General features: G+C 36.3%; 1 protein-coding gene across 2 annotated transcripts in view; it reads right to left on the bottom strand.

Moving 5' to 3' along the window:
- Positions 1 to 4,588: 4,588 nt before the first annotated feature.
- lonrf2 (LON peptidase N-terminal domain and ring finger 2) overlaps positions 4,589 to 15,994 on the bottom strand; it is a 45,355-nt gene continuing 33,949 nt past the window's right edge. Inside the window, exons 4-12 of one of the 2 annotated variants that reach the window (XM_012957170.3) lie at positions 15,293 to 15,445; positions 14,206 to 14,419; positions 13,911 to 14,013; positions 13,117 to 13,231; positions 11,688 to 11,809; positions 9,989 to 10,147; positions 9,341 to 9,503; positions 7,140 to 7,289; positions 4,589 to 5,472 (exon numbers count right to left, since the gene is read on the bottom strand). In XM_012957170.3, coding sequence (XP_012812624.1) covers positions 5,314 to 5,472; positions 7,140 to 7,289; positions 9,341 to 9,503; positions 9,989 to 10,147; positions 11,688 to 11,809; positions 13,117 to 13,231; positions 13,911 to 14,013; positions 14,206 to 14,419; positions 15,293 to 15,445 — 1,338 coding nt within the window. In that variant the 3' untranslated portion in view covers positions 4,589 to 5,313. The remainder of the gene's footprint in view (positions 5,473 to 7,139; positions 7,290 to 9,340; positions 9,504 to 9,988; positions 10,148 to 11,687; positions 11,810 to 13,116; positions 13,232 to 13,910; positions 14,014 to 14,205; positions 14,420 to 15,292; positions 15,446 to 15,994) is intronic. The other variant, NM_001045693.1, reaches the window with a different exon arrangement.

The following is a 15,994-nucleotide window of genomic DNA, read 5'->3' as shown; positions in this document are numbered from 1 at the left end:
GACTATACAGTAGCTACTGATATTCAAATGTTTGCATTTGCATAACCCACAATCACAAAATATGCCTGTTATGCTCTAGATGTAGTGCTGAAAGTTCATCTTAATAGTTCCTTATATAAAAAGCGGCATTTCAACCTCTACATTTTTTTCTAATGTAAAGGGCCTTTCATGTCTGAAAAAAGTTGCAAAGATATCAAATATGTACACATTGTTGTTGCAATCTTTGGAAGGCTATTTGGTCACAGTTTTGTATTTGCTTGCTTAAAATAATTCCACTTCTATCTAACTGCTTGCTACCTTTTTTTTTTTTTTTTTATATGAACTAAGTTTACAACTTAAACGCTTATTTCTGCCTGACCTGCTCTTCACTTATACACTCAAATGGGCTTGTATCTTCCTACCACTGTGCCAACATATTCCACGTTGCTTTCCAGATATTATACATTGTTCACATTAATCCTTGCCACAATGGAACCTGAAATCTAAGAAGTGATCAGGAACGTGTCAACATATGCAGCATGGAAAAAAAAAACTGGAGTAGGAAGCCCATGTAAGCACTTTAGAATGTACATGCGTACTTTGCAGTGTGGGGGAGAATGCAATGTAATAGTTATGTGTCAATTTTTACAAATATGCATTTGTATTCCCTAGGCAGTTAGGAGCCATTCCCATTTTGTAACTTGCCATCTAATCTTCCTATGTTTATAATACAGTCTTCATCTTTGAATTCCCATTGGTAATTTTGTCTGTGTAGCAATTTCTCTGGCTTATTCCCCTACAGTCATTCTGTTTTCTAATTTCTGGTTTCTCTTGTAAACATCTTCCCTTATTACTAGCATATGGCATGTGGACATGTTCAGATTTTATCCCTCTATTTTCCTCCTTTTGTTTTCAGTGCAGTCTGAAAAAAACAATCTTACTTTAATTAGAAGACTCCTAGCTATCAGTGTCCACTCTGGGTTGCTGTTTTATAAGGACATGCCAGTAAAGCTGCATAATCCATAATGTAAGTAAGTCCTTGCCTTTTCTTTTTTCCATTAGGTATATATTAGGGAAAATAAAGATTTTACTTTCTTTTTTTCCCCATCCACTGTAATCCAGAACAGGAACAATTACAATAAATGTACACAGAACAAAATATCAACAGGTGACCAAAGTCTTACCAGTGTGGAAAAGGATTCTCTTGGAACAGTTAAGTAAATCCAGGGCCAATGAAAAAGGAACTGAAATAGGTATAGAAGTAAATCCAGGGATAATAAATACAGCAGTGCATAATGAATAAGGAATCCTCTTTTGAAAAATATGGCTTTGTATCTGTACACAATGTGTATAGAGACTGATACATTGTCACTGGAGGCACAGAGTGTAATAAAATGCAGGTATGAAAAAAGTACTAAAAAAAAGTTAGTTGAAAAACTGAAATGAATCTCAATAAATCAGACTGACACTGTAATGAAAGTTTTTTTCAGGAGAGATCCATAACTATAAAGCACGGTTTTTGTTTTATATTTATACAAAGGCTCAGCTAAAAGAGTAGGTGAGAGAGTGTTACCTGTGCCAGGATATGGAATAACCACAAAACTCAATATTGATACTGGACAACAAGGTGAAATTATCAGTAGAAATATATAGAAAGTATGTTGCACTAAATGTGTTTTTTTTAAGTTTTACTACTATCATTTTGAGATACCTGTATATTTGATTTATTACATTGCTATTTTAACCTAACATCTTACCCCTGGTACAACTAACTTTCTTGTGCTCTCTCAACCAAACATTTTTCCTTGGTGAAAACAACTCATTCAACTTACATAGCCATAGTGCACCCATTTTACTTGCACTGTCTGATAATAACAGGTACCCACAGTCAAAAATATTAGGTAAAAGGAATCAGTATGTAAAATTGTAGGCTATTTGTGATACCAATACACTGTATACACATTTCATTTCCAAAAATAAACATATAAAGCTTGTAGTCCCCCCCCCAATGGAAGGCAGTAGTGCACCAGAGTGACAGTGTGCTAAATGTTCTAAAGAATTGAGGCATTACAAATCATAACTAAAGAACAGCTAGATATTGAATGTGAGAACAAATCTTGGAGAAACCTCAGACAGCATAAGGCAATAGAGGACCCCCCTTTCTACTGAAACCGTTACAAAACATAATAAGATAAAGAAAAAGGTTTCCACAGTGATGCTATTAAAATTTATCAACTACAATCACCTTTGCTTTGGAGAGACATTAAAAGTAGAAACATCCCATATGCTGTGCATTTCAAATTTAGAATACAAGTTGATGTACCCAGATTGATAGATTCAAATAAATAAGCATTATGACAGATTCTATTTTCGCTATAAATTTACATGGCATTTCACTAAAGTATACATAATAAATGTGGAATTGAAACAGACACTATCCACACAATGCAACAGACCTCAAAGAAAATGTTAGGGATCATGTCATGATTTCTAAAAACACTGACTGTTTCCATTGCAGGTCAGCCCCGCAGTACACACTGAATATACTGCAGTGTGTGAAAATCTTTTACTTTGAGCCACCATTTAGTGATGGGCTGTGTGTTCCCTCAGAGATCATCTGACCATAAATAATGCAGCTCTAACTGTAACATGAAGAAGTTTGGGCAGACTTTGTCCATTAAACAAAACTATACCTCCACAATAAATACTTAACCAACAGATTAAGTGGCCTATTAAAAAATCTTACCAAACTGCAATATATATATATCAGTAAATATTTGCCCTTTTACATCTTTTCTCTTGAACCATCATTTTGTGATTGTGTGTGTGTACCCTCAGAGACCACCTGATAGGAAATGATGCTGCTCTAACTATAAGAGGAAGAAGCATGAGAGGAGAAGACAGAACTTCATCCATTATTTTGCTCATGTGATCTAATGTGTATAAGGGATCCCATGGGGTAGCCCTTACTACTTAAAATGGCAGTTTTCTATTTAGGGTTTCCCAATGGCACAAAGTAGTAAAAAAGTTTTTTTTTTTTTTTTAGAAAAATTGCTTATTTAGATGAAGCAGTGTTTTATTTGAGCTGTTTCAAGCAATATATTTTATACAGACCTACATTGTTCAGGGGTACACATTTCCTTTAGAGCTAAAGTGTATGGGACACTTTGTCAGGAACAGCGACTGCCTAGAGTGACTTTCTACATCTACATTCTACTTTCTACATCCCTCTGCCTGCAAGAGTCATAAAAACAGAAGTTTTCAGGTAAAAAAATCGCTGGCCACAAACTATACAGCATTACTGTTAATGGCAAGTAACTTGTGGCACAGGACTGGGAAAACTCTGGAGGGAAGTACATATCTCCCAGAATGCTCTCTGAGACTCAGCATATGAGGAAAGGCTATGTGTATGAAATCCAGCTGCAAACCAGTTGTATTTCTGCATTATTTTTAATCCTGGCAGGGGAGGTGGAACTAAAACAAATTGTAACATTATCTCCACAGCTTACAGACAGCATGCAGGAACTATATAACCCACAGTGCATTGTACTGCGATATTCCTTTCCTTATTGATATCACATGTGCAGGGATTTGGAGGCTACAGGCTAAAGGCAGGTCGAGGCCAGGCAACTACAGTTATATTTTATTTTTAGCCTTAAAGCAGTCAGCCTTAGGCTTAGGTAACTGTTCCAAACAATATTATTACATTAAAAATCACGAAAAGGCTGCATAGATATATATTGCAAAGTTGCTTGAAATTATGCTTTCAAAAAGCTTAATTTGTGTTTGGGTGGAGTTCCCCTTTAATGAACAGAGACTGTGAGTTGTTACTTTTGTTATGCACTGTTACAATGTATTTCTCTTTACAACCTTGTTGAATAAAATCAGATGGATTTCTGTTAAAAGTTACCCTGAATGTCCCTGTCTTTAAAGGGGTTGTAAACCTTGCTGCCCTGCACTGCTCAACCAAACTTTATTCAGTTGTTGCTGAACTACAAATCTCAGAATAATGTAATATATAATGATGGTTGAGGCATGCTGGGAGCTGTAGTCCAGCAACATAAGGGTTAAGGCAATATCGCACAATAAAACTTCTTGAAAAATTTCTGCAAAATCTCCACAGCCAGCTGCTCTGAAATGCAAAAAATCCTGAGAATCCATGAGAATCCAAGCTGACCTGTGTAATTAAGGCTCCCTGTTCTTTATTCTTGCTTTGGAGCAATAAGCACAGCTTCCCAGCACTAAACAAGCCTGTCCTTAATTCCCATGTTTGATTCTAGTGTAAAAAAATTACACCGTTATCTCTATATACAAGATAACAGCAAGATGCATGATATGCTGGGAATCCATACACATACATACATACATATATATACATATATATACATATACATATACATATATATATATATATATATATATATATATATATATATATATATATATATATATATATAAGAAGGCTACTATTTAAGTGAATTCCCACACCCTGTATTCCTATAAACTTTCCATATGTCGTACTTCTTACAGTATTTATAAAGGGGCATAATCTACATTTTAAAATATATAATATAGGGAAAATTGCAGAACGCTAGTTAGGCATGCACAAAACATTAAACAAGGGCATCTAAGTGGACATTTGCAAACATGGGGAGTTTTAAAAGAAAAAGTGATTCATAAAGGATTTCACTAGGCAGCTCAGGTATGCTTTGTTTAAAATATAATCTACACTTTAGAAGGGCTGGATTTCATTCTCCCCAAAATAGATCATAAATTCTCATGAGCTAAGCCCACTCCAGTTTGTGAGTTAGATATTGATCATGTGATGACAGTTGGTGCACATCAGAACTTCAGAACCAGGAATGCACTGGTACTTCAATCAGTATTTCATATGTTCTACTAAATAACTACATGCATCTTTCTAAATACCTGAGTTCAGAATTTGAAAACAATGATTGTACAGATTTCATACCAGCTTGACCTCTCCCATTTCAATATTGTGGTTGAGCCTTTGTTTACGTACACACTAGAGTGAACAATCAACTGAGATGTATGTTTCCTGTTGCATTTTATAAGGCACTACAGGGGCATGGTTACCAGCAGATCATCTGATTAATCTGTTGTTAATCAAGCTTCTGAAAAGTGCCTGGAGGCAAGGCATAATAGAAAACAGGTAGAAATGTTGCTCATTCATTGATACTGCATGGTATTTATAAACAAATAAAATCAACTTTAAAAAAATTGTAAAAGTGTCTTTTAGTGCAGCGGATATAGTCTTTTCTTTAAAAAATGAAAGAAAGAAATACAAGAATTAACACGAACAGTAAACCTCTGTCATCTGGCTCTTTTGCGTGTTACAAATATTAAAATGCGCTTGATTGCATGCAGGCGATCTTTGAGTGAAGTCATTGCAAGTATTGTTAGCTGTGCCTTGCTTTCCAGTGGTAACACAGCCAACATCCACCAACACCAAGCTGGGCCATTTTCACCATTCTGAAATGAAATAATTAACATATAGTTGTCTTTAAAAGCAAAGTAATCGCTTTCCTAAAGAAGAGTGACAAACGACAGGCCCTCTACCTTAAATGATAAGAGCACAGGGCTCAGTTACAATGAGGATCAATAAAATGTTGTATATTTTGCACCTTTTCCCTTTATCGAGGGTTGTGCCAGCAGATCCAACTCTTTGCACTTGCCGAACAGAGTAGCATATCGGCAGGACATAGTCTTCTATGGAGGCCCTACCCCTGTACATCATTCAGGATTCATAGGACAGGAGTGCCGCTTGATGCAAATGAACTCTATATCCAGCTTTATATCAGCTAAAGGCAAGTGTTAAAGCACAAGGGAGTTCTAAACTTAAGTTATGTGCCTTGTGCCTGACTATTATCCTGTCACAAGGAACAATGTGCACCTTGAACCTGCTGTGTGTGGGCCCCAATTTTGTAGCCTTAAAAGAGGACTAAACCCTAAAGATGAATATGGCTAGAAATGCTGTGTTTTATATACTAAACTGACTGCACTATCCAGAAGTTTCAGCATCTCTATAGTAGTAATGATATTAGTTTTTACAGTTGTCACAGGAGCTCCCCATCTTGGATTCTGTTAGAACTGTCCGGGACAGTGCACATGCTCAGTGCACTCTGGGCAGCTGTTAAGAAGCGAAGCTTAGGGGTTGTTGCAAATTATTATTAAGTAGAAAAGTAGGTTTGCCTGTCATAAAAACTAACGCTACAGGGCTAATGATTAAATTCTGATGCTAACTGCAATGGTTTCAGACCTACCATGTAATGTAAATCTGAATTAATTACTAATCAGTCTTATACTGTAACATTTATATTGTATATATACAGGATATTGTGAGTGGGTCCTTAAGCTCAATAACTGACAGCAGCACAGAGCATGTGTAGTGAATCAGCAGAAAACACGATGGGGAGCTACTGGGGCATCTTTGGGGCACAGATCTTCCCTACTAAAGGACTGTGGTCACTTTGGGATGGCACAGAAGCCCAAAATATAATGTACAACATTTCATGCCTATTTCTTTAGTTCTCCTTTAAATCTCCAGCACTGGCACCTGTTCCCATGGTAAACAAGCACTTATATATCTTATGATATATCTTATGCCTGCTGGGATTATTAGTTTATGTTTATCCAGAGGGTATGGATAATTTGTTTACTATTAGGGTTATTTCATGGTATTCTTCCTACATTACTGTTTGCAAGATCAGTTAAGTGGATGAGCAAAATGCAATTTTTGTTCTTCACAATACAAATATATTGTTATTTATATAGTTATGATCTCTATATAGCTACATTTCTTATTTTTTTGGCAGCTGTGTTGTGGTTATATAAATGCAGCTGCATATGGCTCTGTATCCATGAGGATGTGGACGAGAAATTAATGCAGAAAAATTACTGCACAAGACTTATTGTGCTCAGCATTCACCTCCACAACCCAGTGGGTACACAGCCATCGGAGGGTTCACATCTACCTCACAAATTCACTGTAATGATAATTTCCTATTCCTTTAATAAAAAAGTATATAATAAATTATTATAATTTACAAATGTTACAGTCAGTATGTTTTTTGGGCTTGATTTACTGAATCGCAGGGTATAGACAAGAGTGAATAAAAGTCTTTACAATCTTCATTTACCTGTGGATCAGATTCTTTGCTTGGCATTTGCCCAAAGTGACTAAGAATTTGTGATTTCATATTGTCTTTCAAGGAAGTAAACCAGCCCAAGGCTTGGTCATAAACCGAATTATGCAGCACAAGGAGTTCTTCATATTCCTGTCCCTCCATCTGCGAGTATAAAATATTTTTTGTTTACAAAAACAAAACACAGCCTTCAAGTGTATTTTGTACACTTTTTTATAATATAATCAACATTCCTAACAGCTTTAGCAGGAGTCACCTAAATGGGTCCAGTCTGGAAGACCCATGCCCGACACAGACCTGCCGACCCACAACTGCTAAAATACCGGCCAGGTGGCAACCCTACTTCCAACCCAGGGGGCCCACAATACTTGAAGTGACATAACTCCGGAGGGGGATCGACTGGGTAAAGTGAAAAGGTTGGGGTTGGGGGCATCGCAGCCACACTTTGAGTGCCCTGAGTACCCTTTACTCCCCGCATGGTCAGGAAATATGGATTTCTGCCTGAAACCCGGGTACCAGACCTGATGCAGGTCTGTAGCTTCAGTACAACATAAAACAAATATAACCATATTCCTATCTTGGAAACTGTTTATTAAAAAGAGGTGGCCACTAGGACCCCTTTCCAGATGGTCTGGTGTTGCTAGCATAAATTTGAGGGTTTTTTGCATTTTTTTTTTTAACTTTTTTTGTTCCTCTTTCCATAATGCATCTGCTGCATAGTGGTTTAGATTAGAGGGTTTTATTATTAGGGATTAGACTAGACCAGTGGCAAAGTCTGTTAGGGACTGGTAAAATGGCTACTGCTTTTCTCAGGCAGTCCCCTAGAGATTTTAGGACAAGGGGGTCCTTAGTTTAGATGAGAAATTAGCTCCCTTTCCTTGGTTAAAGTATGACCTTTTGCAGTTCTCTAGTTTGGCCACTAATGTATAAAAGCTGGAGCAGCCATATGCTCTGGGTTGATTTCCAGAGGAATCCCACATGAGCAGACAGGTAAGGAAGAAGTGGAACCTAGGTCTGGTATAGGCACAGTCAGTGTCAGGATACACTCTTTCATAGATCACACTAGGTGTAATAGATTGTTAGATCTAGCTAGTTGAGCAACCTGAAGCTCCAACAGGGAGATTTAATGGGATTAATATACCATGTGCACTACTGCCCTGAGTAGGGACCAAGTGTACAGACGTAGGGACAAAGTGTTCGCCTGGGTTCCACTTGTAGAGAAGATCCTGAAAGCTGAGGGTGATCCATCATTAGTGAACTAATCTGCTTTGTGTCGATGACCCTGAGGGGCAGAGTACTGTCTGACACCAGTGCTATGTATAAATCCTGCTATTCTGCCAATTAATTACTCCTATGTAGATTACATTTAATAAAGCTGTTCCTGTTTAAGTTCAAGAACCTTTGGTGCCATTATGGTTATCTCAACCAGAGAGATATAGTTGCATTTCACCCTGATCTCCAATATATTTAAAGGCTCACACCTGAGAAAGTTTTTCATCTGGGACAATTATACATAAAGCGACTGGTTTTAGGAGTCCCTGGTAGCTCCATTTTACCATAGCCTTTCACTTCATTATGTCTAGTTTCTAAGTTGTACATTATACAGCTTAGTATAAGTCTCCTTGAATGGCCACATGAGTATGATATAATGCTCATGTGCTTCATATTTTTAAAGGATATTTGTGTTCTGATAATAAAGCACAGGGGGGTATTTACAAAATGTGGGTAAGATTAAGTTAATGCCTTATATTTAAGGTCAGTTTTATTTAATGTGGTATTACCCCTAACAATATAATATCTTCTGGTATATTAGCACCTAACTGTTCTCATGCAATTCAAGCTTTAAACAGCAAAATAATGAAAATAATAGACATATTATCTATTTCTATTACAATACAGGTATGGACCCATTATCCAGAATGCCCTAGGGACCCACTATTGTTTTGGCTCCAATAAAGATTAATTCTATCTTAATTGGGCTCACGCACAAGGTACTGTTTTATTATTACAGAGAAAAAGGAAACCATTTTTAAAAATGTGAATTATTTGATTAAAATGAAGTCTATGGGAGATGGCCTTTCTGTAATTCAGAACTTTTTGGATAATGGGTTTCCGGATAAGGGGTCCAATACCTGTAATGAAATATGCGAACATCAAATAATGTTTACCATATACATTGGACAGTACATATTAACCTTTTTGTCCTCCAGATATTCTATGTTTGCAGTGTTGTAGCCGTCCCTTTGTCCATGGCTTAGAACTTTAAAGCGGTTTAAACCAATTGTGTCCACTACCGAGCGTCCATCAGGGAAAAACTTTACATCCCTCACTTGCAACATACAGCCATAATCTGCAAAACTAATTAAAAAAAGAAAATTATATATATATATATATATATATATATATTTACACTAGGACAGCACATCAGAGCAAATGGCAAATCACAGCACTCATGCAGATCTTAACTGTTATGCCAAATATGCTATGATATATAAGAATATGAGTAAATGCTAGCAACATATTCTAATTGTGCCTCAAAATGTATTTCAGTTATTCTGTCCTTTAGTTTTAAGTAGAGAAGCAAACAGCAATTTATAAAGAAGATATATGTGATGCAAAAATAATTCTACAAACTTTCCAGTATACTGACTGTTCCAGAAACCCAATGAGCAATTCATACTTGCATACAAAGCACTACAAAATGTTATTCCAAGTAACAAGTTAAAGTATATGGAAAAGTGTGCACGAACTGGAGACTCTAAAAGCAAAGTGGCAACATTAAAAATAATCTTAAATATTCATGTACTTAAAGTTATGTTAAGGGAAGCTATCTAATGACTTACCCCTTTAAATCATCAGCTATGCACATGCCAAATTGTTTGGTACCAGTCTCCATCGACCTTCTAATCATCAGTCGGTAGCGAGGCTCAAAAACATGAAGGGGGCAGGGGATAGTTGGAAAAGCCATGGTGCATACAAATATAGGAACATCTTTGTGCAGGCTATTTGTAAAGAAAAGAAATAAATGTGTATTAGTTAAGATCTGCTACATTTATTCACTACTTTATACAGATAGTTTTACATTTCTAAAAAAAAAAAAAAAAAAAAAAAATCAGAAAATGCCCTTTTTTTGCAGTAACCCTTAACATTAACCCTTAACAGTGGTTAGTTCCAAACCAATGTTTGTAAAACATGCACTGGACAGGATGTTTTATACCAGGAAATCAAATTACAATACAATATGTGCATGTATATATGTTTTCACATGTCAAAACTGAGGCAATGGAGGCGTATGACACATAGGCATTCTACATGTTTGTAGTTTTTAGAGGATTACGAAACCACCAATAAACTAATTTCCACTAAAACAATGAAAATCATGTCATTTATTAAAAGAACCGAATCTAAAAAAGCACAAACAAATTAAAATGTGGAAACTAAAAGGACACAAAAACCACAAATTTTTTGTGGTTTTTACATTTTCCTAAGAATCTTCATGGACTTGCAAATGAAAAAGAACCCCCCAAAAACCCTCTAAAACCACAAATTAAAAAAATATTGTTACAATTTACTTTGGACAACTCCCACTGACTTCTACATGACTTCAACAGCTAATAGAGGGTAAAGTTTTCTATTAGTGTTTTTCATGGTTTTGGTGCAAGTAAATGGCACAAAAAAAAGAGGAAAAAACACATATTGTGGAAAAAAAAATACAAACATTAGTAAATGTCCCCCACAGTGACAATTCTACTTGTAATTTTGGACAGAGAACATTGGACTTTATTCAAAATGTGGCATGTAGTATTCTTTCAGGTAGGTCATCTGAGTATCAGACAACCCTTGGGGGTCCAAATACACTGAAAATTATGCAGTGCATGATGCTTAAAGGAGAAGGAAATTTAAAAACTAAGTAAGCTTTATCAGAAAGGTCTATGTAAATACAGCCATAAGCACTCACAGAAAGGCTGCAGGGTCCTCTATCAAAAGAAACACAGGATTTATTTCTTTTTTGTAAACATGTTCTTAGGGTATATGACTTCCTCATAGTCTTACTAACTGCGCATGTACACCTTGGTGCAGGAGCGTGGGATTATGGGAATTTTCTTTACAGAGCTCAGTGTTTTTTTTCCTATGAGGCTTCTGATCATCTGAATGGGAGAAATATGAGGAGACTTAAGGGCACTATTGAGACATATATGCCTGCAGCTTGAGATTAACTCTTTATTAGCCTTTCCTTCTCCTTTAAGATTCTCACTGTAGGGTATATCTCATTCTAAGGGGTTGCAAATATTTTGTAAGGCTGGGAATCCTGTTTTATAGTGTACAGTGCATAAAAAACTAAGACGAAAGAAACGCTACAAAGTGACAATGTGATTCAGCAACACTCTCAGAACTACTGCGATTATACACACACTAGTGATTGTCTTACTTTGTCTTACATTTTACGCTTATGGTCCACTATTATATGTGCACTATTTGTTTTTAAAATGACTAAAGAAACAGTGCTCCATATATATATTTTTTGGGGATTACTTGTCTTACTTTGATAACTCCTTCATTTCCTCATCATATATTTTTTTTCTTTCAGTGAGTTCCTCTGGCAAGTATCTTGTTATTAGTTCTTCTGTCAGAAGAGTCTTCTTATAAGCTCTGTATGCTAGATACTAAAGAAATAAAAACAGAATATGAATCACACACAAATGTATTTCTTATTCAGATTTCATGCTACGCAGAGATGATTCTCCAAAATTCCATTTTGCTCCTACATAAACATTTGGCTTATAAGAATGTTTTCATATCATGACTGAAGTAATCTACTCCCAAAAAGCATCTATGAAATAACATATATGAAAAATAATCACAGAAACTGATGTAACAAGAAACCAAACAAGTTGACCAAAAGTTATATATTGTAGGTGACCACCATTAAAACTTTTATTTGCTAAAACCTTTGACCCTCTCATTTTTAAGAGACCGTATACCCATTAATGTAACTTAAGGTGGCCACACACGTGGCGATCTGGCGATGTTTCGTGCAACCATCGGTCGCACAAAACATCGTCAGATCCGCCACACACCGTCAGGGCTGAAACAGCAGATAAGGAGGTAGAAACAAAGGATACTTCTGCCAATTCAGCCCTGACGGCAGAGTTTGCTCAGGCGCCTTCTATGGCGCCCGATCAAAATTTTCTGACCTGGCCGATCGGCGAGTCAGCAGCCTCCTGCGATACCGGTCGACTCACCGACTTGCCATACCCGCACCGAATATCGTACCAAACGAGGTTTCGTACGATATTATCGGTGCGTGTATGGCCAGCTTTAAAATTAATGGGTTAAACATACATTTTGTTTACATTTGTTTTTGTTTACATTGTTTTTGATATTCCTTGAGCTAAACATGTTTTGTCCTTAGAAGACGACAATTAGATTATCAGTATACAACCCACTCCCTTTGCTGTTATTGGTTTTTCGCAAGAGCCCATTATGCAGGGGAATTATCTATACATTGGTAATCTTGTTATTTACCTTACAGGGCCCAAATATGGAGTAGCTTTAATTTCCCTGTTATCCCTGGGGTTATAATTATAATAAAAATAGTTAAAAGTACCACAAGCCCTATTTATTCATCTCATGTTAAACAAGGGGGTACACTACCCCTTTAGTTTACCCATTTAATTGCCTCTTTACTATGATAGTGGGTCAAAATATTAGGCCGAGCAGAACGCAAAGTCTCATATATAATAAATCTAACCCTATCCCTATAAATCCAAAATGCAAGCAGTATAGTTCAGGGGATTGCTGGTTAGGTCAAGCAGAAGAAATATGTGTTACAGTAGCTTATAGTTATTTTATCTATATAGAAATGAATAAACATTCTGTGAACTTATAAATCCGGAACCACCGCTGGAGATGTAATATTGATTTGTACTGAAGTTTAATGCTTTTTATATGCAATATTTACACAGCTCACCTGTGCCAGATCTTCTTTACAGAGAGGGCAATGTGGGTTATGGTCCAGGCATCGCTCAAGGCATTTTAGGCAGAATGTGTGTCCACAAGGTGTGGCTACAGGCTCATAAAATAGCCTATAGAAAGAATTCATAAAATTTTTACAAAGTACATACAATTAGCAGCTTTAAACCTGATGCAAACAGAACATTTAAACTCACAAACAATTCAATCCCAGAGTTTGTAACCATAAGGCAACTGCAATCTAACAGCCAAGTATGAAACCATACAGTTTCTTGCTGACTGTTAAATAATTTATTTTGTAAAATTAGTCAACTTTGTAGTGCCTGTGTTCTATTTGGAAAATAATGATTTTTATTGTAAGCTGAAGTGCAATTTATGGCTGTGCCAGGTGATAAAGAGTGCACACCCACTAGCAATAAATACATTGCTTAAATGCCAGTTTAATCTACATTCATGCATTCCAGTAAATTAGGCTGGAAAGCGGCATTTTTTCAACCCTCTCCCCCAAAAGGTTATTTTTTTTTTTGGTTTTAAATCAGTAGTTTTTTTCAGAAGAAATCAAAGAACCCCAGGTCAGGTTACTATTAAGGGTAATAGCCTTTTACACCAAAAGGTGGCAGCAAAGTGTCATAACAACTTGAATTGACCAGCATGAACTAACTTCACTTCTGGATGTAAACTGCATGCTAAATGCATAAAATGCTATGAAACTACCAGGGCATAATGGCATATACATTGTTCACTGATTATTTGCTCTCCAAAGAGAATGATAAAATTAAGAGTGGAATGTACCTCATGCAGAGAGAGCACTCAAAATCACAAGCATCTACAAGAGCCACTGGGATATCTCGCAATACAAGCTTTGTAGCAGACTGCTCACATTTGGATTCAGCACCTGAAAGCACAGCAATATATAATATTAATATAAATATATAATAATAATAATAGTAGTAAAAAAGGCAAGATTGTAAACTGAGCAATATAAATGACTATTATCCCAAATGTTTTAGTAAAAACACTCACCACTATGTTACATGACATGTTGATCCTCACATACATTGAAAAAAATAATGGTTCTTGCCCCCACCTGTCTTTCTGACTTTGGCAGTAGCACTTTGATAATCTTCTGAGGAGTTCAGTTTTCTCTTTAAGCTTGCACCAGGAAGAGAGACGAGGACATTTCCTAAAGACTCTTCTGCCTTGCTATGAGGTAACATACATGAAACAGGCTCATCTTTGAATTCTTCCATTACAAAGATGTCTGACTCCACGAAGGATTTGGTTATTTGAAATTTTGAGTCCTGCAGAAAAGACACACCAATAACAATTACATTTGCATTAACAGCAAAAATGAACTGGCCTCATACACATTCATTGTCAGTATTATACATATACAGCAGAACTCTCCAGCTCCCCCATCCCATCTTTAATAAAAAGCACAAATTTTGCCCTAGTGTATTAACCTATAGCAAGCAATAGCATGTGTGCAAGTGACCAGTTAATGCTTTCTGCTGATTGGTTGCTGTAAATGACAAGACCTGTAGCAGACTTTGCACCTTTTATAACGTAAGGCCAATTCTTTCATGTTGTTGATGTGTAACTAGTGATAATTGACACCTGTTAGTTCAGAAATGCATTTCCAACCTGCCTGAGTCTATTTTCACTGCTTTGGTGAGTTTAAATAAAAAGCACATTGCACATCTGGTAATTTCTGCTGTTGCTGTTTTTATAGTATACAGTATAGCTAAAAAAAAATAAGATTATTCTGCCACAACCTATAACTATTTGCCATTAAAGTAACTAAAATACTTGTAGCAGGGAGGTTAAAACATGCACCTTTAATAGTTGCAAATTGACATATCAGTCTAAAGAAAGTCCTAAGGATAAAAAGGGGGTTGCAATTATCAGTTGTAAAAAAAAATATATATATATATTTTCATTGCATTGGGTTCCTTTTCTATGAAGGATGTGTATATCCTGTATTATAGGCATTATAGTGGGCTATTGTGTGACTCACAACAAGACATTTAGTACAAGGGACAAAAAATACTGTTTTTTGCAAAAACAGGACCCATAAATATAATTAACTAAAATATTCCTGCATGTGTATGTAACTGTGCAAAGTGTCCTCTTTAATTATAAATAGTGAAGGTAAGTTGCTTGTCACACTGTACCTTGGAACATCCTGGTAGGGAAAAGTCTTCCGTACAAGTGTTACTATTAGTTAAGGACGGTTTCAACCTAGTATGGGATGTCAGGGCACGAAGTGGTGTTCCCAGACTGGCCTGGACGTTTTCAAATGCTGGAAAAAGCATCTCACATATTATCTGGAAAAAAATATAAATAAGTGTCTTATTTATTAAACAATATCCTAACAAAACTACTGTCTTGTATAAAACAGTGGAACACCTGCCTATTGAATATCTTATTCCAAATTAAAATGGAGTTGATCCTCCCTTTGCTGGTATAACAACTTCTACTTTTCACTAGAACCTGAAACATTGCTGCTTGCATTTTCTTACGTTCTTTCACAAAAAAATAGTAAGGTTGTACAATCAGGCCTAATTCCAGAGGTTGGGATAAGGGCACAGCTCAGTGCAGGCCAGTCAAGTTCTTCCATTCCTATTTCAACAAACCCATTCTGTAATTCTGAATAATTTTATTTATTTATGGCTGCCGCTGCATTAGGGGCTAGATGTTAATATCATCTATGCTGTACTTTTTGCACCTGAAATGCTGTCTTCTTTAGGGGGGTTATATTGGGGAATTACAGAACTTCCAATTGTTCACAATTAATTTGTGTGCTGTACCGGCATTATTTTTTTTTTATCACCAAATTCAACCCTGTTGTTTGGCACTGAGCCTATTAAAGCAGC

Source organism: Xenopus tropicalis, chromosome 2, assembly GCF_000004195.4.
Source record: "Xenopus tropicalis strain Nigerian chromosome 2, UCB_Xtro_10.0, whole genome shotgun sequence".
Lineage (NCBI taxonomy): Eukaryota > Metazoa > Chordata > Amphibia > Anura > Pipidae > Xenopus > Xenopus tropicalis.
This window is presented reverse-complemented; position numbering and strand designations above follow the sequence as displayed.